This window comes from Gallinula chloropus (genome assembly GCF_964237585.1).
Source record: "Gallinula chloropus genome assembly, chromosome: 15".
Classification (NCBI taxonomy): Eukaryota; Metazoa; Chordata; class Aves; order Gruiformes; family Rallidae; genus Gallinula; species Gallinula chloropus.
Window position 1 is genome coordinate 10,116,269 of NC_140100.1, and position 22,238 is coordinate 10,138,506.

General features: G+C 42.0%; 1 protein-coding gene across 1 annotated transcript; it reads left to right on the forward strand.

Moving 5' to 3' along the window:
• Nucleotides 1–272: 272 nt before the first annotated feature.
• On the forward strand, nucleotides 273–20,268 carry TECPR1 (tectonin beta-propeller repeat containing 1; the record flags this gene model as incomplete). The annotated part of the gene is made up of 24 exons (XM_084271080.1): nucleotides 273–503; nucleotides 2,104–2,286; nucleotides 2,796–2,918; nucleotides 3,600–3,725; nucleotides 5,017–5,191; nucleotides 5,288–5,388; nucleotides 6,824–6,925; nucleotides 7,311–7,456; nucleotides 8,294–8,820; nucleotides 9,645–9,790; nucleotides 10,555–10,710; nucleotides 11,240–11,389; nucleotides 12,016–12,173; nucleotides 13,422–13,549; nucleotides 13,805–13,907; nucleotides 14,306–14,402; nucleotides 14,806–14,885; nucleotides 15,177–15,233; nucleotides 16,585–16,759; nucleotides 17,647–17,782; nucleotides 18,128–18,220; nucleotides 18,955–19,061; nucleotides 19,525–19,644; nucleotides 20,074–20,268. The coding sequence occupies 24 exons, from the start codon at nucleotides 273–275 to the stop codon at nucleotides 20,266–20,268; spliced, it is 3,615 nt and encodes a 1,204-aa protein (XP_084127206.1).
• Nucleotides 20,269–22,238: the final 1,970 nt, after the last annotated feature.

Below are 22,238 nucleotides of genomic sequence, written 5' to 3' on the forward strand. Positions count from 1 at the left end.
TAACGTTGTGAGCTCTTGTAGGGCAGACAGCAGCGTGCCGGTAGCAAGGTCTTTCCATGAGTTTGCAGAGCCAGCTGAGAGGTGTAACTGCACAGCTCTGACTGAGAGACATCTGGCTGCTGGCCTCGCGTGGGCTCTTTTAAACAGATCATCCCTTACATCTTTATTTATTTGACTGATGGTGGTTCAGAGCAGAGCTGATAGACATTAGGTACAAGATGCATTTTTTAAAGCTGTCATTTCCATTAATGCCTCCTGTTTGCCTTGCAGACATGGCCATGCCCAGTTCCCTTTTGTGGGCTGTTGACATTTTTGGGAGGGTTTACACTCTGTCCACGGTTGGCCAGTACTGGGACCTCTGCAAGGACACGCAGCTGGAGTTCAAACGGGTCTCTGCTGTCAAACAGTGCTGCTGGGGAATAGCCTGTGACCATCAGGTGTACACCTACGTGTTCTCGGGTGATGTTCCTATTAGATACCAGGAGGAAACCTATGAGAATCAGGTATGACGTGTTCAGCCTTCATGACGGAGCGACTGTGTTTTTCCCACAGGAAGGCTGTTGGGTTTTATTTGGTTTCATTTTTACCTAATGTTTCTGAAGAGCGTGTCTGTGTCCATTAGCAGGCTGTTCTTTTCATCTTTCAGTTCCCAAAGGAAGGTTTTACTTCCCTGCTCTTAAAAAGCAGCACCAGTGTGTGCAGCAGCCTGGTTTATGTGAGCCACTTTGGGCTGGGGCAATGACCTTCTTGCCTGATGTTTTCTGCTCCTCACTCAGTACACAGTCCCCTTAATAAAATGTCCAGTGTAACTTCTAGGCAACAAAGATACATTATCAAAAATTATTATTAGTTAGAAAATGCTGGGTTTAAAAGAATTCACTAATAAAACCATAACCCCCTTAAAGTATGGTATCAGCTATTTTGCATAGAAGCATTAAGATGGTCCTTCCTATGTGACATCAAAAGAATGTCTTTAAAATAGTATTTTGAAGGAAATTTATCTGTTTTCATTTTAAGTTAACCAGAAGTAATTTGAGGAGAAAACTGTAGAGTTCTCTTGAGCACATTTCTCTGATGGGCAGTTTGATAAACGTAAGTTGGGAAAGGACACTCGCTCTCCCACATGGGTAAAATACCACAGATGAATTTTTGCATCATTTAACATTGATGCAACTTTGCAGCTGTTTAATAATGTTCTTTTTGTTATATAAACATGTTCTTTTAAAAATGCTAAGCCTCCAAGTTTATTTTGTTATTGTAAAACTGCTGTTTGTTCTAGGCTATGAAAGAATGGAAAACAAGCTACTGGAAAGCACAAAAGGAAATATTCTGCAAGTGTGCTTACAAGGACAAAATTAAATCGTTTACACCAAATATGCAAAGCAATTCAGGCAGATTCCTAGTAAAAGCAAATCACATTTTGCATAAAAATCATAGAAAGCTTTTAAAGCAGTTATTTGCCACGTGCCCTTAAATGTAAGCCTGTATTATGTGAAAAATTTTGCCGTTACTTACAGAGTAGGTAAGAGTGTCGGGAGGAAAAAGAGAAAACACAGCTGCATCAGTGAAAACCCTGTGAGTTATTTGTTCTGTAACTGATTACAGCCAGGTTTGGCAATAAAAGATCCTTCTTGGAATACTGTAAGATACAAGAGTGAACTGGTACAGGTACCTCGACACAGTGTCTAGTGCAGAAGCCCTGTGGTTTCTCTAGCACAGGCAAGATGCTAGTCGTCTTTCTCAGGGGGAGTGCAGCAGAGAACCCGAGGCCATCTATGCAGTGTGATCCTTACGCTGCAGCATCACGGTGCCACGTGTCTCCAAAGAAAAAAGCAAAATAGATCAGATGTTCCTATTTATGTAGCTGGAAATGGCTTGGTTGGGACTAGCTCTGCGGTCAGCCCTTCTCTGGTACTTAAAAAAAGCTTCCTCCAAGGACTGTGTTTATACAGTAAGCCCCCTGCTTTCTCTTTCACCCCAGGAATTTATTTCTCTTCTATTGCAGAAAAAAAAGGAAAAAAAGTAGTATCATTTATGCCTCCTGGGACTCTGCAATGCTGTCTTGTTATCTCAAATAAAATCTTTATTTATTATTTCTGGCAGCGCTGGAATCCAGTTGGTGGCTTTTGTGAGAAATTACTGCCCAGTGACCGCTGGCAGTGGAGTGATGTGAGCGGGCTAAAACACCAGCAGCTTGATAGTTTCACACTGCCTTCACCACACTGGGAGTGGGAGTCTGACTGGTATGTGGATGAAAATATTGGAGGGGAACCAACAGAGAAAGGGGTAGGTGAACAATACCAAAAAGAGATCTATTCTGGGAATCCTTAGTTTGTAAAATAAAAGGCGCTTTTATAAGTAAAAAGGTCTGTAAAAGTGAAAGGCACTTAGCTTCCCATAGCTGCTTCTTTCTGGGAAATAGCTCGGCTCTAATATGAGATAAGGAAGGATCTTGTTTGAAGGCTTTTGAAGTCTGTGGGAGCTTCTGTAGAAGCTTTTCTCTTTTCATCAGGTCAAGAAATGCTGGAGACTGGGCCCCATTGTTAGTTAAGATCTTTACTATGAAGAAAGCAAAATGCTTTGCTGTGTGTTCTGTGTATGTCAGGCAGAGGAATTTGGACACGATTCCTAAGTCGTTGATGGAATTAGCTGATGTGTTAATCGGGGCTGTTGGGACATGCACAAGCAGCTTGTACTATATCTGTAGGCACAGCTCTTGTGCAGAATTGCTCCAAGTTATGGTTTCAAGAGTTCCTTTGGTCCTGATTTTCATACAAGGACATCTCTGTTTGCAGGGCTGGACTTATGCCATAGACTTCCCCAGCACCTACACAAAGGATAAGAAATGGAACTCTTGTGTGAGGCGCAGGAGGTGGATCAGATACAGGAGATACAAGTCGCGGGACGTTTGGGCAAAGGTTCTGGATGTCTTTTACATATTAACTAAACCAATTTTCTGAAATAATCAATTAGAAATGCAGGGAAAGTTTTTTTAATCACTGCTGTGTAGGCTGGACCTGGATTCCTTGACTTCCAACTTGTAATTTGTGCAGGCATAAATGGGAGGCTGGGACTGCTCAAACAAACCTGTGATAACAAGGTGCTAAATCCCATGGTAATGTAGTTGAGAGAGATGCTCAGGTCATTCACAAATTTCCAACCAACTTTTCAACTTCCTTTGGTTGCTTGAGAAAGCACTCTCTGTGGAGGTAGAACCTGTATGGTGTCTTTCACAAGCTGTGTCCTAGATCTGTATGAGTAAATGTTCTTTAATAATGGTCGTTCTATTCTAGAAATGAACAAAAATTGTCATTTGTGATGTTTTAGAATTAAAAGCTGTGCAATTAAAAGATAGTCTGTACGTGGTGTCTGTGAGTAACAGTTCCCTTTCGTTGGGGAATGAAACACAGACTTCTTCGTGCTGCATCAGCAGCGTTTCCCCATCTGTATATAGCAGCCTTGCATGAGAGGAACCATGCCCGTGCTCAGCCCTATCAGTAAGTGGTACATAAACCAGCCTGTGCGACATGAGTTAGGCTACCAGCCACATCACCTCTCTGTTTGCAGTGTCTCCTCAACTGCCCATCTCTCCGCTTCAGATCGCGTCCCGTGATGACCCAGCTCACTTGCCAGACCCTTTCAATGACATCTCCATTGGAGGATGGGAAATCACCGACGAGCCTCTCGGACGCTTATCAGTGTGGGCAGTTTCTTTACAAGGAAAGGTATGGGCATCTTCCCTAACTTTTCTGTTATAAATTACTACTGAAAAGGAGTTAAATGCGTTTAAAGCAAGATAGGTTTGTTCTTCTATTGGTAAGGAAATACGCTGTGCATCTGGCAGAGGATCTAGAAGCTGCTTTGAGATCTACATTATGTAGTAACTTGTGTTGTAAACGGGAAGGTTTAGTATCTTATAATGTTTTTGTTTTATGGAAGTCTTAAACCTCTATTAACAGGTGAATCTTAAAAGCATGGTCTAAGTAGTGTCTTCTATCCTGAAAAATGCCCAGAATGCAGACTACACTGGTAATAAAGAGAAGCAGCCTTAAAACCAGATAAAGTTTACAGTGCTGTAAAGACTTGAGTCTTCCTCATCCTTACAGCGTGTATCTGAGTAGCCTTCCCTTGTCTCTAGACAGTTTCTAACTGCTGGTCTCATGAGGCAGAATGCTGTCTTTTTAACAGATCACCTAAGATTTCTGTCACACTTGACACTGCCTGGAGAGGCAAGCAAGCTCAGTTAAATTGTTTACCATCAAATTCCCCATGCCTCATACCAGTAATAAGTAACACACATTCCACTCCACAGGCTGCATGACTGACACCGTAAAACATGACTTCTATTTCCCAAGTAAAAGCCCCCAGAGAAATAAAGTATTTCTAAAAGTGGGGATTTAGCACTCAGCAGTCATGTTTTAGAGCACTCATAGGACTGCTGCAGGGTGCTTTCTGTGTTCCACCTTCCTGTTTTGACTGGTCTATAGAAGAGCACACAGACCAGGACTACCAAATGGGCTGGATGGCACTGAAGGCTGCACAGAGAATGGATTTTTTTACCCATATTGTGGCAAGCTCTGTTCAGTGAAAGGGAGGTTGAGCTATCATCTAACAGTAACATTTTTGTGTTGTATATTTTTGTTCATCCTTGGTTTATATAATATGCCCTGAAACACACTGAAGTGTTTTTTTTTAAATGTTGAAATACCCACAACTTGCAGCAATAGGTTACTGTGCACAGTCCAGATCCACTTCCATGATAAAAGCTAGCCTGCAGAAAAGCTTCCTCCCTTAGTACACAAGGAAATAGTCTTTAACTGCATAATCAACATCGAAAAATACCTTTAAAGGTCAGAGCACACACACTGCATGCATAAAAAGATCCTGTGGTTAAAGGAGGACTGTTCTTTCCAGTTTGTCTTCATGCTTGTCTCAGGGGTTTCAGTGTTGTAGTGATATTTTTTAAAGTTCTGTTTGTGGGGTTGGGGTTTTTTAATATATATCTGTATTGCCTAGGTATGGTACAGAGAAAACGTCTGCCATCACAATCCAGAAGGATCCATGTGGTCCTTAATCGCCACTCCTGGTGAAGTCGTACAGATCAGCTGTGGACCATATGACCTCCTGTGGGCAACTCTGTGGGAAGGGCAAGCTATTGTGAGAGAAGGAATCGATAGGAATAACCCTCAAGGTGAAGTCTGTTAAACCTAGCTGGAAACCTTTTTGATTTGTATAGGGTTGAGTAAGAAACTCACCTACGATGCCTTCTGGGCTTTGTTTCTTCCAGGGATTTCCTGGAGCATTGTGGAGTCTCCAAGCTCTGAAAATGGGATTATGCACGTCTCTGTGGGTGTTGATGTGGTCTGGTGTGTTACAAAAGATAGAAAAGTAAGAAGTGCCATGCTCTGGTTGTCTTTCCTTTCCCCTTTTTCTATCTGCTTTTCTCACACAAGCATATAGCTTTTATGGGCAGCACTGGTGATGTGGACTCACTATCCCCAGGGCTGGGAGAATTCCAACCCCCCTTGATTTTATGGGAATACTCTGTGGTTAGTGATAGACATAGTTGCTTTTAATTTGAAGAAGACTTTATGGTTTTCTCTTGCAAGGAATTTTCTAAACCCAAGTCACAGATGTGGCAGGTGGGTGGGGATGTGATCAGGGACCTACTTCTAAGGGACATCAAGCAGTGACACTGAAGGGACTCCTTGCTGCTCAGTCTTGTTCCCAAAGGGTCTGAAGATCAAAACCAGCACAAGGAGTATTTTCATCTATGCTTTTCTATATGATCCAATATTTTTTATCTTCCTACTGTAACTGTGCCCTCTCCATTGGCCTTATAATGTTGGGGGTTTTTATTATTTATTAAGTGACATATCTGTTACATGTACATGTGATTGCTTTCTTAGTGGGGTTTTAATTTAGAATAGCTTGAGTTAGAATGGGCCCATAATAAGGAACATCGAATCCAGCTCCCTGCTCCTCACCATGAGTCTTGCAACTCTTTAAGTCTTGAAGAACATTCTAGAGTGCTCTTGTGCTGGTAGCAATCAAATCCTTTCATGCTGCATTCAAAACCACAGCTGAATTCTCTGAATATAGCAGTTTTAAATGATCAAGTTACTCTGGTTTAACAAGTTACTACTTGTCAGCTGAGCCATGGTAACAGAGTGTGTCCAGCCTGCTCCATCTGCCAAATATGACCCCTATAATAAACAGATAAGCTAGCAAATTCTTATTCAGGTCTGCCACAAGACAGTCAGGTACACTGTCTGTTACCTAATTCAGCCAAAAACTTCCAGAGTAGCTGTTTTCCACTGTGTGACCGTACACTAAATACAAGTGGGAACTCTTCCAGGTACCCAGCCCACTGACACTTCCAGGTTGGTAAAAACTAACCTAAGGGGAGGCAGTTTGAAGAGCTGTACCACTGACACCATCCCTCTGAAGCTTCCCTCTGCAGCCCTGCTCCTAGGGTCTGACCCCAGAACACTATTTACAATACCAGTCAGAGTCACCAAAAATAGCCTGCAGACATGTAATAGAAAGTATTTTTCCAGTGGCAGAGAAACTGAGTCTTGTCACAGAAAGTCATAACAAAAAGTAGCCTTGTGCCCTGTTCTGGCTCTTTATGGTCACAAGGACACACACTCTGGGTACTATTAAGAGAATTATTTTATCTTTACCTGATAAAGAGCCAAGGAAGTGAGTTCTTAAGGCAATGCAGCAAGTTGGTATTAGAGATTAAGACTAATCCACTAAGGAAACTGAATTCCATCTGTCTGCTGGCTGGAAAAAAATTCACTTTCTGCTGTTGTTGTAGGTGTGGTTTAGAAGAGGAGTGAACTCACATAATCCCTGTGGGACAAGCTGGATTGAAATGGTCGGAGAAATGATGATGGTAACTGTAGGCTTAAATAACCAGGTAAGAGAGCTGTATACCAGCTGTGAAGATACTTATGCTCCTTTGTACAGGCAGTGTTCAGACACAGCAAAGGCTGTCAGCAGTGCTGATGTGGACAGCTAAGCAAGAGGTCCATGTGCTCAGCCTGCTAGGAAGGGATGTGTGGCTGAGTTCTTCACCAGAAGGTAACAGTCAACATCTCTTGTGTGGCACATTCAGGTGTAAACTGTTTTTCTTGATAGTCCAGAATTGTATGCCATACCTATGGTATCAGCATTAAGGAAGAAGGAAAATGCTGCATCCAGCAGATTTCTGTGCTAAATTTTTCCACCGCTCCACCTTTTCTGTAGCTGGTGTGTCCCTGCATTCCAGGCCATTTCCTTCACCAAGGCCTTTCCTTCCCTAGGTCTGGGGGATCGGCTGCGACGACAGAGCCATTTATTTTCGTCAGGGTGTCACACCAAGTGAGCTCAGCGGGAAGGCGTGGAAGGCCATTGTGTCTGGCAGAGAGAGTGACAGGTCTCAGACCGGGAGCTCAACAAGTCTGCTGAGGTACTTTGTAAAACACCTGCTGTAGACCAGGAGTTACAGTGCTATGAGAGACGTCTTTACATTCAGATGGTACAGACAGGAAGGAGCAGGAAAGGCATCTTTATTATGTATGCCAAAAAGCATTTGCCTTTTTATGCCATTAAAATCAACAAGAAGCAGCAGCAGTTGTACTTGGAGTAGAAGCTGAAGCTCCCTCTTTGGAATTCACTGCATGCTTGCAGTACAGCACGCTTCTCTGGGCTTTACTATCATTATTTGGATAATAAGAGAAAATTTTACCTGTGAAATACCATGAAGGAGTGTAAGCTCCACTTTGTAATTACCTCTTTAAGTGTCACTGTACCTTTCCTGTCCCAGAGCAATGGGATCAGTAACTCCCTGCTGATTCTGGCCTCTTGGCTGTGGAAGACGTGCCTATGAAGCTGGGAGTGCTGCAGAACCTACTTGTTTGAGTCAGAGTGTGCTCCAAGTAGAAGCCTTCTCTAGCTAAGACAAAAATCATCATAACAGGCTTTAAAAAGTCCTATTCACTGCTTCATATCCAGAAAATGTGATGTTGCTTCAGCATTTTCCTGAGACTTGTAGGCAGCCAACACCACTGATTGAAAAGATCAGTGAAATACCTACCTATGCTTCGGATATGCTAGGCTGGTCTGACACTGATTTGTGTTCAGTCTTTGCCTTGATTGATAGAGTTTGACACTTAGAAACAGCAGATTTCCTTTTTTTCTTCTAAAGCTGAAACACTGGGTTGATTTCTGTACATCTGTGTCTAAGGCCTGTGCTAATTTATAATGCTTTGAATGATAGTTAATTAATTATCTATTTGTCCTTCAGTGCTGGCTGTTTCTTTACTGATGATATTCAGAACCAAACAAATGCGATCATTCAGAGTGATGCAGATACTTCCTCTGATACAGAGCTTCCCAGTGCACCCATGAACCTTGCCAACACTCCTCCGGCGGGGGCTGCAGCCAGCAGCAGCGGTAGCGGCGCAGGCAACCAGACAGCAGAAGTACCTGCAAATCTGAGTGTGGATCCTCTGGACTCTGATCAAGGAGAAGCTGCTGTTGCTCCAACTAGTAATGAGAAAGCTAATCTTGAAATCCATAAATCATCTACAAACCCAAATCCTTCTGCAGAACTGCAGTGGACAAACATTGACCTGAAGGAGGCCCAGAAGCATCCAGTCCTCTCTGTCAGCACCTTCACGGAAACGTCCAGCCTGTCTTCCCTTGGCATGTTCTCGGTGGGAGCTGAGGAGCAGTATGGAGCTGATGAGCACCCACTGTGGGCCTGGGTGTCTGGGGGAGGCTGTCTCGTGGATCTGCACAGTCCCTTGAAATGGTTCACTGTTCCATCAGGTACTGTGTGCTCACCACGACGGACCCTGACTCACAGTGCTCTCAAAGAAAAATGTTGGCTTGGTTTTGGGGGTTTAACAAAACGAGGGCGCAAAACTTCTGTTTGTTAATACACTCCAAGTCTGAGGATAGTGGTGCATGTAATTAGCTGTAAAGCACTTTGGGATTGAGATATATAAGTGTACAGATGATGTTTTCCCTGAGTTTCTGTGAGAATTTTGTGAAATAGTCTGTGCTGGATCTGCACATCATTTTCAATCAGACTGAAACTGCAACGTCAGGCAAAGCCCATAATATCACTGAGTAGTAACCAAAAGTAGTGAAAAGGGCTCTCTCTTGAGGTACAGATGCCACAAATAACTGCCTTGCCTACCTTTCCTACTGAGACAAAGGTAAGATAGAGAAATTACTCAGAGGCATTGTGAATGTAAGCCCAGGTGATAGCTGGGTGGGATTGGAATTTAGATTCTGGCAACACAGTGCAGTATAACAGTATTTTCAAAATAAACCATGAACTGGGCTATCCCTATATTTGATAACAGTGTAATTCTTACCTAATTATTAACTAATTATCTTGAAGTTCAGTGACAAAACCCCCAACAAAGGTTATAGCTTTGAAAGATGTATATATATAATCATCTAGTGATCCTATTTCTATGCATCATTTATGAGGCTTGGCTGTAATACACTGATTCCAAAGTATAGTGATTGGAAAAATGAAGTTAGACTGGGATGATTCAGTTCAGTGTTCAGAGCAGCATCACGTTTTACCTTTGGCTGTATTCAGAGCTCACTCGTTTGTACTGGTTTTGGTTCTGCTCCAGGCTTGTCGTCCTCTGTGCAGTCTCTGTCTCTGTCCATCACTCCAGCACAGACAGCAGCCTGGAGGAAGCAGATCTTTCAGCAGCTCAGTGAAAGGACGAAGCGGGAACTGGAGAATTTTAGGCACTATGAACAGGCCATTGAGCAGGTAAGCTGTGAGGATGCTCATTTCCTGCCTCCAGAACGCATCTGTCAATACTGGAGGTGGATAATACATTTCTGATGTACTGTCTGAATGCTCTTGTCCTTGTTTATGTTGGTGACAACTTCCCTGAATTATCAGTATGTGACTCCCTGTGGGAAACTTGGAGCTTATCAAACATCAGACAGCAATCTTTATCTGAAAGCAGTAGATGGAAGGTTTGTTCAGGAGCTAATAAAGCATTGGTCAGCATTATTTGAGTGCACTGAAACCTCAAATCCACAGAGAAATGCTTGCAGCAGCGGAATGCTGTATGAATTATTCCACCACAAGATGAAGGTTCTCAATTGAAACAGTGACTCAAGTAGGTGATTTTCCCTCTGGGTGACCATTAGGGGATTAATGTAACTCACATAAATAAAGCAGTGACGCAAACGTCAATAGCAGCACTTCTGTTAGTGTCCCCTTTTGTTGTAATTCCTTGGCTCTTCTCAGATTAATTCACATTTTGGTCCCTTCATTGCTAATTGCCAAGTGACACCTGCAATTCATTTGGTTAAAAACACTTGGAATGCAGCTTTTTAATCAAGTTTAAACAGATTACATCAGAAGCTTTCAAAGAGCAAGCAGAAATGGTGTTAGAATGGGGAGCACACTAGAGTCAGTCAGTATGTGTGCTACCGTGTTCTCACAGAGGTAAATGTGAATAGTGATGCACGTACAGAGCCCTGCAGTTTCCTTCCTGCTGTAAATTTGTGTTTGTATTGCAGTCGGTTTGGGTTAAAACTGGGACCTTGCAGTGGTGGAGGAACTGGAAGCCTCACAAATGGATGGATGTTCGTGTCGCACTCGAGCAGTTCACTGGGAGCGATGGCGTGCGTGACAGCATCCTGTTCATCTATTACATGTACCATGAGGAGAAAAAGGTGGGTTCAGCTCGAGACCCTGGAGAGGCTTTCATTTGGCAAAGGAAAACCTCTGAAGGGAAAACAGTTTTCTGAAGGGAGGCAAATTAGGGTACACTGGTTTTGTGATTTTAGGGAGCCAATCCAAATGTAGCTCAGGGCACTAGCAAGTCACTGTTTTTTCTAAGGTGTAGCTGTGTTGGTCTATGTCAGAAATACCATGTCAGCAACCATCCACATTGCTTAAACCGTCAGATTTTCACCAATTAGGAATTCTTTTGGAAGTTCAAAGTTCTTAATTGTGAAGAAAGAGCCAAGCTTTGCTGACCGGGCTCTTCATAAACGGGGTTAATGTGTACAGGCAGTAGGAATCAGAAGTAGGGCAGGGTTGGAAATTGAGCCCCATTACTTCTGCATGGAGAACTGATTCTTTGCTGTTCAAGGCAGGAATGCATTGTTCATAGTCCTAGAGAGCAAAAATGCTCTGGCACTGTGGAAGGAATATCTGAGTTTGCCTTAGTTGAATGTTTTTGTTTTTCTTTTGTCTTAGTACATCCACGTGTTCCTGAATGAAGTCACCATTATAGTTGAAATTCTGAATGAAGCCAAACACTCTTTTGCTCTGTACACACCCGAAAGGACGAAGCAGCGATGGCCAATCCGCCTCGCAGCCGCAACAGAGCAAGAAATGCACGACTGGGTAATTCCTTGAATCTTCCCTTTCAAGGTGGCAACATCAGAAATAAACCATAAAAGCTAGTCTCTGAAATCTCAGCATTTACTTTTACAGTATCTAGGCTACTTACCTATCTCACAGTTTAGGTATGTGAAAGTCTGTTAAACTTAAGAGGCACCTGAGGCTTCCTGTCTCCTCTGGAGTCTGCACGCTTTCTGACACTGTGGTTATTCACAGTGAAACCAATCTTGTTTTCCCTATGCTTCCTATCTCCAGATATAGATTAGGCTACAATTTAGGTAGGAGTTTAATTCAGTTAATCTGTTCTTCTGCATTGATAGAAGAACTGTCACCTGTTTCCAGGGTTGTATCAAGTCTTACGTATTGTCAGGCAGACATACATACAGTGATGGAGCACTGGAAGACCTTAAAGATGCTGCTTAATGACCAGATACTTCAAACCACCTTGGTTCCAGTGGTTGTGTTAACAATTTCTAAACCACTGGATTCCAGTGTCTTTGGGAAAAAGCTGCTAATTCATTTTGCTGATCTGTAAGAACCTGCAAAGGTAACACTGTTTGTAACACTGGAAATGTTTGTTCTCGCTGTCAGTGGAGAACTGTTTTGGTTCTGTGCTTCTTGTTTTGTAGCTGTCTCTGCTGAACATGTCCTGCTGTGAAAGCAGACGGATTCAGGGCCCTCCTTCTCACCATGCCATTTGGTCCATCACTTGCAAAGGAGACATCTTCGTTAGCGAACCGAGCCCTGAACTGGAGCACGGCCCAAACCTGATGCCATGTGATCAAATGTAAGCGGTTTGAAGCTGTTCTTGCTGCACAGGGTGCCTCCCAGCAGAGGCTTTCACGTCAAGTCAGTGGCTTTGAAGGGCTGTTGGAGTGTAAAGCACACTGCAGGTGTCTGTCAGTGACAAGGTTAATGGCTGCCTTCGTAGTCACTTCAGTGCATCTGAAGAGGTTCCCCAAATCACATTCTAGTTTGTAGATGCTGGAGTTATTAATCCAATTTCAAAAGCCTTTCTCACTGAGATCACCTTTTTTTGGTGATTGTCTCTTTAATGCCATAATTATTTAAATTAAGAGATGGTCTAGACTAAAAGTAAACCTAATTGCTCTAATTGTCATGTAATTGGAGCTGTCAGTTTTATCTGAGTGAGGAGATCTGAAATTCCCAGTCCTCCATAGTCTGCAGTCCAGGAGCAGCTCCTTTACAGTTTCTGTTAGAACTCTGACAATACAGTACCGCAGACTTCAAGCAAAAAAATACCAGCCTCAGAACTGGGGGGTTAAAGGCCAGTCTTCAATTAAAAGAATGTCCCCAGTCCCAAGTTAACTTGTGCAAAGTGCCTTTGAATAATACCTGAGAGATTGTTTAGTTCTTTCCCTTCAGGGTAGAGCACCTTCAACATCTGGCAGAACACAGAGCTGATGTGCACTTACATCTCAGTTTAGGGGACCCATGACCTAGACAGTCTCCTGCTGTTCTGATAATTAAAGTACTCTGCAGTCTTTTCCTTTTCCCCATTCTTCCCCAGAAAAGTACCATGGCTGTATAAAGCCCCAAAAGAAGATTAACCTGCAAAGATTAAGAGAATGGGAAGAATCGAAGCCCTTGGTTTTACCAAGCTCCACAGCTAATGTATAAACCATTTGTTTTCTTGTTAGAGAAAGGAAATTTCTGGATTTTTTTTAAAATGGAGGATGAAGTTAAAGCTTTGGCAGTTGATGGCCACGAAAATGTAAAGATAATTCTATCCAGTGTTTAAAAAAAATAAAAAACCTATGAGCCATAAAATAAAAGGAAAGTAAAATACTTCAAAGCCTGAAAATTCCAAGTGGAGGCAGACAGGTTCTTCCCACTAACTTTTCAGTAGTTGTTGGGAGGGAAGTGCTGCCTTCACTCAGGCTGTACAGAGGTGGGACAAATGAGTGTATGAAGGTACCATCCTTACGATGGTTGAGTTGTTGTAGGAGGGGAAAGGATACATTCCTGCTGGATGTTCTGTATAGTAAATATGAAAGTGTCCTTTTTCTGGCAGGTTTTGGCGTCAAGTTGGAGGTCATCTTCGACTGATAGAGTGCAACACCCGAGGCGTAGTGTGGGGCATAGGATATGATCACACAGCTTGGGTTTATACTGGTGGATATGGAGGTGGCTTCATCCAAGGTAGGGATGACTGCAGTGTGCACGTTTGTTACCTTCCTGGCTCTGTCAGCTGTTCAGGGTATTGTAGCTGTGTGCCCTTTAGCCCAGCTGACATACAGGGTTGTACAGCAAGCAGGCCTCACATTAGGACGGAATTGATATTGCAGTTTTATATTCCATGTTTAAGAGCAAGAAGTAAGATAATCAGCAATATTGCTGTGGCTATTGGAATTTAAAGGTTTAGCTTGACTAATCCAAGTGATTTATTTCTCACAGGACTGGCCAGTAGCGCTGATAACATTTACACGCAGTCAGATGTCAAGTGTGTTTACATCTATGAGAACCAGCGGTGGAACCCAGTCACTGGATACAGCAGCAGGTTATTTACTCAATTTACTGTATTCATTTCCCTGGGTTTTTTTAATGCTGTCAAATGAAACAAGGGGTTGGTTCTAGCTGTCTTTGGTCTCTTTCAACATTTATAGTTAACCTGAGGTGGAAGGAGGAGCAGTGTTTCTCAGTTTTCTAGATTTGTAATTACCCATTCAAAATGCATTTGTGGCAAAAGATTATGGATTTGTGATGTGTGAGCACACAAAGCGTGCCTGCTTGCAATATCTTTTACTATTAAGGCCACAGAGCAAATTTATTTTAAGGACCTATAATTCACATACAGACTGCGTCCTCAAATGGCATATCTGAACAGAAGCATTGAGAAAGCATTCACGTTCTCCACTGCAAATGACCTTGCATTCCTTGTGCACCTTTTCACCACAGAGGTCTGCCTACGGACAGGTATATGTGGAGCGATGCGTCTGGCCTGCAGGAATGCACAAAAGTCAATACCAAGCCTCCTTCTCCGCAGTGGTCTTGGGTAAATTTGGTCTTAAGTCTTTTTACTAAGGAGGCAAGTCTTAGCAAGTAGGATACAATACTTGGGCTCAAGTGATTCACATTTTCTTCCTGGATTTGTCATAATACATAACCTTGATTTCCCCATTTATACAACAGCAATAATCTTCCATAGTTAAAAGATTGTTAAGCATTGAGTGGGGGGGGGGGGTATTATTATTTAGTGGGACTTAAGACTGTTTCTGATCCTTTTCGACTCAGTTAAAAAGACTTGGGAACCTGATATGAATTTATATTGCAAGTATTAGAAGGTTTCTAGCAAGTCATTGCATTTTGAAAGCTGCAGAGAAATAGAAGACGAGGTTATTTTTGTTATACATTAGGTGTTGATTGCGCTTGTTCTTACTGTCTCCTTTGGACAACAGGTATCCGACTGGTATATTGATTTTAATACTTCAGGCGGAACAGATCGGGAAGGCTGGCAGTATGCAGCAGACTTTCCAGCGTAAGGAGATACCTTCTTCTACCTAAAATACAAGCAGGCAGACACCATACCTAGGCCTCATTTCTTTTCCTGCTTTGTACGATAACTGTGCTTCAATGGGGACAAGGGTGCTGTGATCTCTCCCCTTTTATGGGCACATTAACACTAAAGTTTGCCAGGGAGGTGGGGCAGCAGGTGAGCTTAGGAGACCAGGGTTGCAGGTGTTTTACAGCTGGTGGGTAGATACACAGGCAGCGCTCTCCAGCTGCCACTGACATCCATATCAACACCTCTTCACATCTGTTTTGGTAGGTCCTACCATGGCCACAAGACAATGAAGGACTTTGTCCGCCGGAGGCGCTGGGCGAGGTGAGGAACTAAGGTATAAGTACGATTAAAGAAACCAGCCACTAATAACCCATCTCCAGTAGAGAAGCTGCTGATCTTTAGCATTACAGCTTGCATTTTCGGGCTGTGCAGGTAGATACTCTATTTGATTTTGTGGGATCTGTGGATAAAAATCAGCCAGTGTCTGTATCTGATGTTCCTTATGGTAAATGATTAAGGAATACTAGAGCTATGTATGTTGGTACATAGTAGGTCACTTGTAACAACTAGTAGTAAGTTTTCATTGGTAATAGTTTTAGCAGATGAATTTCGCATGCTGTGTACTAGGCCACAGATACTCCTGACCTCATTTAATTTACAGACACTATCTCCAGGTGGAACCTGGAAAACAGCAAACTGCTGCTGTATTCTGTTCTGCTAAGCAGGGAATGTCTCTGCATTCACTGTTCCCTGAGCTTTTCATCCTTTCCATACAAGAGTATTTAGTAGCATTTACAGTTCCTAAATTGCTGTGCATTCCCATGTTGCTCTGTTTGGCATTGAGGCTACAAAGCTAGTAGTTTGGCCCTTGTACAAAGATCTTTGAAGGTCCCGAAGTGTCAAACAGTTGCTGTTTCAGGATATGTAACAAAACGCTCTTGTTTTAACCATCAGTTGAAAATTGAAAACAAATAGGCAACAACCCAGGGCTGGATCCAGTTTTTCAGAACTGGAGAAACAGTAATGTCCTGGAGTTTCTGATGACATTCTTCATACACAGGAATTACTGTTGTGATGATAGAATCATTTCCCTGATAGCACTACTACTTTTTTGCAGTTTCCACAGAAAAAAAATACATCACTTCCCATCCAGAAAGACCTACCTCTAACTCTTTAATTTAGAGCTGCCTTATCTCTGCCTACCTGAAGATGCTACATAACTTTTTAACAGGCCCCACCAAAAAACTGATTGTAAAAAGATTGCCTTAACCAAAACGGAGGAAGGAATGAACAGGGTGTGGCGTTCCCTCTGCAGTGGGCTTCTCAGTTGGGGTCAAATATTCATGATCCAGCTGTTGCCTGATGAGTTTGAGAGCACTAGGGAGCAGTGTGGCACAAGCTCCAGACTCCTTGGGTGGCATTAGCTTTATGAAGTAATTTTATTTAATGACAGAAGCTCTGAGAAGTCAGTAATACGTCAGAATTCAAAACATGATTGATTGTTGCAGACCCCTTTCAGATTAAAAATAGTAACCCTTACTGTACCTATTTAATGAAAAATATTTGGTAAGTGTTTGCACTGAAGTCAGCAGTGGAGTAGGAGACAGAAATCCAGTCACAGGAAGTGCATACTTCTGACAGGTCTGGGGTTGGTTTGGTTTTTTTGCTGCAGAAAATGTAAGATAGTCACCAACGGGCCATGGCTGGAAGTGCCTCCTGTTACCCTGTGGGACATCTCCATAATTCCCAGTTCAGATGCAGATCATGAAGACGCAGTAGCCCTGTGGGCAATCGGTGACAAAGGAGACGTGCTCTGCAGGCTTGGCGTGACACGGCAAAACCCAGCCGTAAGGCTCCCTGTTTATTTTTACTGCCTTATTGATGTACTTAATGTCACGATGCAAGTACATACACACCATGTGCAATGTCTTCTCATAGCACCTTGGGATTTTTTTTCCTCTTCTGTCCCAGATTTGAAGGTCCTTGTCCATCAACTGTAACACAGTTTGCTGCCCGCGTTTCTTACAGTAGCGCTTCTCTTGCATAACGTACCTTAGCTTGTGCCACGTCACTTGCAGGAGTCTCTCTATCTTCTTGTGAAGAGTTTTGCTTTTCTGCACTGCTAACTTAGTAAAGGGTGCAGAAAGGAACAAATAGTCCCAATATTTTAAATAGGAATGTTCATCTCCTGTAATAAGACACATGCCAAAACACTCAATTAGGGTTGATACGTGCTTATTTTTAGCCATATTTAGAAGAGAGGGAAAAAATAAACAATATACTCTAGTGGAAAACTGCAAGAAGTGGAAAAATTACAGGAATGATTTTTTTCTTCCTGTTCCATCAGTAGCACAGACTTGCAAAGGAACTGGAATACTGTGTCTGAAACCTGAAGTCCTGTTATCAGTTGATTTTTGTGAGGCTGTCGTTCTCTGTGGCCAAAACCAAGGAATTACTAAGAAAAAGGCTCTAGCCTGGCTATTGGGACATGTAGGTGCCTAAATTCCAGTGATAATCAACAGAAAGGGCCCTGTTAGACTCCAACATAACTATTGTCAAAAAGTTTCATATACCATGATATACCTTGTTTCTGTTCAGTTGTAAAGTTATATAAGAATTACTCTTCAGAACCTTGTTTGTTAGGTGGGGTTTTCCCCATTTGGGAATTATTAATGATACTTTGTCATGGAGTTTCTAACCATTGCTTTGCAATTCATCTTCTGTGATTTGTTAGGGAACATCCTGGCTGCATGTGGGAACAGATCAGCCCTTCATTTCCATCTCAGTTGGAGCTTTTTACCAGGTGTGGGCTATTGCTCGAGATGGTTCTGCCTTCTATCGGGGTTCAGTGTCGCCAAAAAAGCCTGCGGGTAAGTACCTGTACTTTAGTGCTGCAGTTTTCATCTTACTTGCTCCATCTTTCATATCTGTAAGCTCAACTACACTGCCACTGTCTGAAAAAGACAAATCTCCTTAGAGGCCTTTCTGTGCAAAGCAGTGGATGTGCATGATACTCATGATAATTACAGCCATTAATTTGCTCTTCACCTTCATGGTTTAAACTGTTTCTAAAAATGAGCTGGTAAAAATACATAATGTAACATCATTCCCAGCTTTCTTGCACAGCTGTGTACTGCAACTGCAGCCATTTCCAAGACTTCTCACACAAAATTACTGTTTTCACAATGTTTTACTCAAGTATTTCTGACCTTCAGGTGACTGTTGGTACCATATTCCTTCACCTCAAAAACAAAAGTTAAAGCAAGTCTCAGTAGGACGAACGTCTGTGTTTGTGTTGGATAAAAACGGTAAGGACTTTAAAAAAATCACTTATCAATGTTACAAAACCAAAAAAAGTCTAGATACATGAGATGGATTTAAAAGGGAGAGGCTAAGTTAGAGCTGCTGCTTGGAGAGATAATTACTGTTGCTCCAAGAGGATTACTGTTTCAGAGTGAAAGAGATGGAGTAGGCAGCCCACTTAGATACTGCTTTTTGAAGACGGGGTTTGTGTTACATCCAGTAGTGCCCTAGGTAGCAACAACCCAACATCAGCCCTGTTCCTGGGGGGTGCAGAGACAGATGGATGTCAAAGGAGAGAATTGCATGGCAGAGTTTAGCCCAAATCTGTTGAACATACAGGATAGAGAAGAATACCTTCCTGTTGCAAAACCTAGAACTAAATTATGAAGCCTCCTTCTGTAAAAGAAACAAGACTTTAACACCAGTCTCCTGCAGAGATATTAATCTAATATCATTTGCTTTACCTGTCTAGTGCATGTTTTCTTATATGAACATCTTTCCCCAAGAAATTGTACAAAACAGAGTAGTTTCTGTTTCCCAGTAAAGTTACAAAAGAAGAATTATAGAAACACAAATTCCAAAGCAGAAACTTCATTGTCTTTTACTGTAGCACATTAGTGAAATCCATCACACGGCTCCACAGAACACAGAGTATTAACTACTCATTTGTTAGGTTGTTTAGCAGCACTTCGTACAAATCAGAGCTCCTCAGCTGTAACCAGGACGATTTATTTTACAGGCAATCTTTGGTACCGGCAAGGGATCACACCAAGCTACCCTCAGGGATCGACTTGGGACCATGTTTCAAATAATATCCGTAAAATGTCTGTGGGGCCCCTGGACCAGGTGTGTATTAAGTTTCCTCTTATCTAATGAGTTTATTAAAGGTATCCTTAAAATACTTATGTAATTAAATGCTCTTCAGAATTATTTTTATCTTATTTATTCCACGAGGTGATTGTCTAAATGCTGGAATCCTGATAGCAAGGCAGGAGTCATGCCAACAAAACAACCAGCCCTTTGCTGTGAAGAGAGTCAGTAATTTCTTAGGATTTTGGGTTTGTTTTTTAAAAAAAGGCTTTTTTGTGTATTTACTCTCTTTCCTGCCAAGCCTTACTTTCTGGTAATGTTTTGATTAACTCTGTTATCTAGCAGTTTGCTTGGGTGTGTCTCTTACCAACTCAGAGCAGTTTTGGCCTATTCAAGATGATCAAGACTCATTTCTGAAAGTGCTCAGACAGATGTATGGTTTTCATGTCTGGGGGAGCAGCATGAAAAGCACGTTTTATTGCCTCTTTGCTTTCTTGAGGTCTGGGTCATAGCTGACAAAGTGCAAGGAAGTCACAGTTTGAGCTGCGGGACCGTCTGCCATCGGACTGGTGTTCAGCCGCTGGAGCCCAAAGGCCTCTCGTGGGATTACGGCATCGGGGTGAGTGCTGGGTTATAATGGAAAGATTAGTACAGTAAGCACCATTTAAAGAAAAAAAAATTGATTCCTTCTGAGTCTGCCCGTGATTGTTCCTTTTTCTTGTTCCCCTCAGCGTTTTGGGAAAGACTGGTTGAAGGGTTTGGGCCTTTGAAGTCAATGGAAAGCCTGCAACAGCTCAGTTATGTTTGCCTGACCCTACTAATTGCAGTTCCCTGTAATAAAAATAATCCTCAAGCTTACTACCTTTATGCCTCCCTGGTGTGTTGTGTTTTGTTTTACAAGGAGCCTTTTCTTCTGATGCAGCCCAAAGTATGGTTCCTCGGGAAAAAAAATAGAATAAACCTAGCAGTGTCCATAAAGCATCACATCAGTTACTGGAATTGCAGGGTGATGGTTCTCCTTTTACATTTCTTTATCGCTATTTTTCAGGGTGGATGGGAGCACATTACAGTCAGAGGAAATGCAACTGAAGCATCTAGGGTCGCTGTGCCTGACAGTTCTGAGGAAAACCCTGTGGCATCAGAGGATGGAGGTGAGGAGAGTAAAGAGAAACCAGAACACTCTAAGAGCCCTCTGATGGTCAGTGAAAGTCAAGAATTAGACAAAAACGCTGTTAACTGTTAAGTTGTCGCCATCTGCCATCTATGTGTTACTGACTACTGCTTGTTTGTGTAACTTGTCTATTGCCTGGAGAGAAAAACATGACCTTTTTGTGCTACTGATGTATTTTACTGAACTGGAATTTGCAGTGGGGTATTTTAGATATTGACGTCCTCTACTACATCATGTGTGAAATGTGACTTGATAGAGCTAATAGTTTTGTCAAAGCAGGCAAGCTTTTTAGCCACAGAGTATTTCTGACCCTTTACCATAGCTGCTACACCCCCATACGAATGTGAATACCTTTGGAAATGATTGCTACATTTGCTGCTTTTTTTAAAAAATGACTATTACAGTTCCCTTTCCTACATTTCCCTCACTCACACACCTCTCACACTGTTCTATAGATTTGTATTTGAGCAGAGATGAAAATGTGATGCAATCCCAGTTTAAATGAGTTGCAGGCAGTGCCAGTACATCACACTGAAAACAAACCTGTTCCTGATGGTAAAAGCAGGTAATTCTGCTCATGTGGGCCCTGATTATAAAATCACGTAGCTTGGGTCACGCTGTTCTAGCTCCCATCAGTAAAATTAAATTGGGTACATCTCAGCTTAGGGTGCAGCTACCAGCAAAAGCCAATTTTCTCTGTCTTTGCCCACGGTGAGTGAAACCTTCAGCAACACACAGAACCACTGGTTTTGGCAGGATGGTGTAGAGAGCACAGTTCTGTTCAGCCTGAGAGTGACAAATGCTCAGTCAGACTGTGGTAAATCACGGTTGGTCTCCATCTTATCTGGAACGAAGATGACTGAGGAATACAGATGCCTGCCTAGTGAGGGCGGAAGGCACCAGACACTTGAGGAGTCAGGTTGTGTTCCAGATCATTGCAAATTGTACTTGGAAGTGTAAAAGCCAAGAGGAGGTCTTGAGTAAGATTGTGACTTCACAGCAGTAGGAATGCAGGACAACTTTACTGATGGCAGCGGAGTTTGCCAACATTCAGTACAGGGGTTCAGAGTGAAGCTTGGCTCTTTGTCTTAAATGATTGATTCATCCCTCCTTCAGCAAGAAACCACTTTTTTTTTTCCCCTCAAAATAAGCTTTTTTTTTTCCCTCCTTGTCTTACCATAATGTGACTGTGATGTGAAATTATTCTTTGAAATCCAGTCCTTGGGAAGTGCTGTTCGCCTCTCCCAACAGCTTCAGGAAGGCACCACATTATTCCCCTGGCAGAAGTTTACAATCATTTTTCCTCTGTGTGTGTGTGACTATATATGGAGTTATTTTTATATGATGAGCAGCGTGGTGTGGTCTCAGTACTGTATTTATAGAAGTAAAACGTATGTTTGCATGTATTTAAAGAATATATTTGGTATGTTAATGCCAAGGAAAGCACTGTGTTGAAGTCCAAATGTGAACGAAGATTCAAGATGCTTTACTGTTTAAAAAAACCCTGTTGGTCTTTCCAGTATGTGATTAGAGATTTCTGGTTTATACATACATTGTGGAAGTACGGTAAAGAAAGTTTGCATTAATTACCATAATAAGTTTTGCATAACTTGCACAGTATCTTGTCCAAATAAATAACTTTATCTCATATATATATTTTTAGAGAATTACTAGGACTGTATTTTCTCTGCCTATCAACATTTTATTTTCTTTTAATAGCTGGTGTTTACATATGCAACAGGCTGATTTCATACAGTAAGCTTTATATTTGCATTTTTCCCTGCATTGCCAAGTTTCACGTACTTTACTGTAAAAAACTGAGTTTAAGAGAACAAAAGATAGATTATAAGTTATGTACTAAATATTTGCCTTCTGAAACTAATTATTTAGAAAATTATTTAATTTAAAAAACTGCCATTGTTACAGCTAGATAAATATGGAAAAGTTACTTTAAATCAAAACAATTTTGAAAAGAATAAAAGTAATTTATCAAAACTCCCTGCTTCTACTGAAATCCCTCTTGCCATGTCTGATACAGCCAC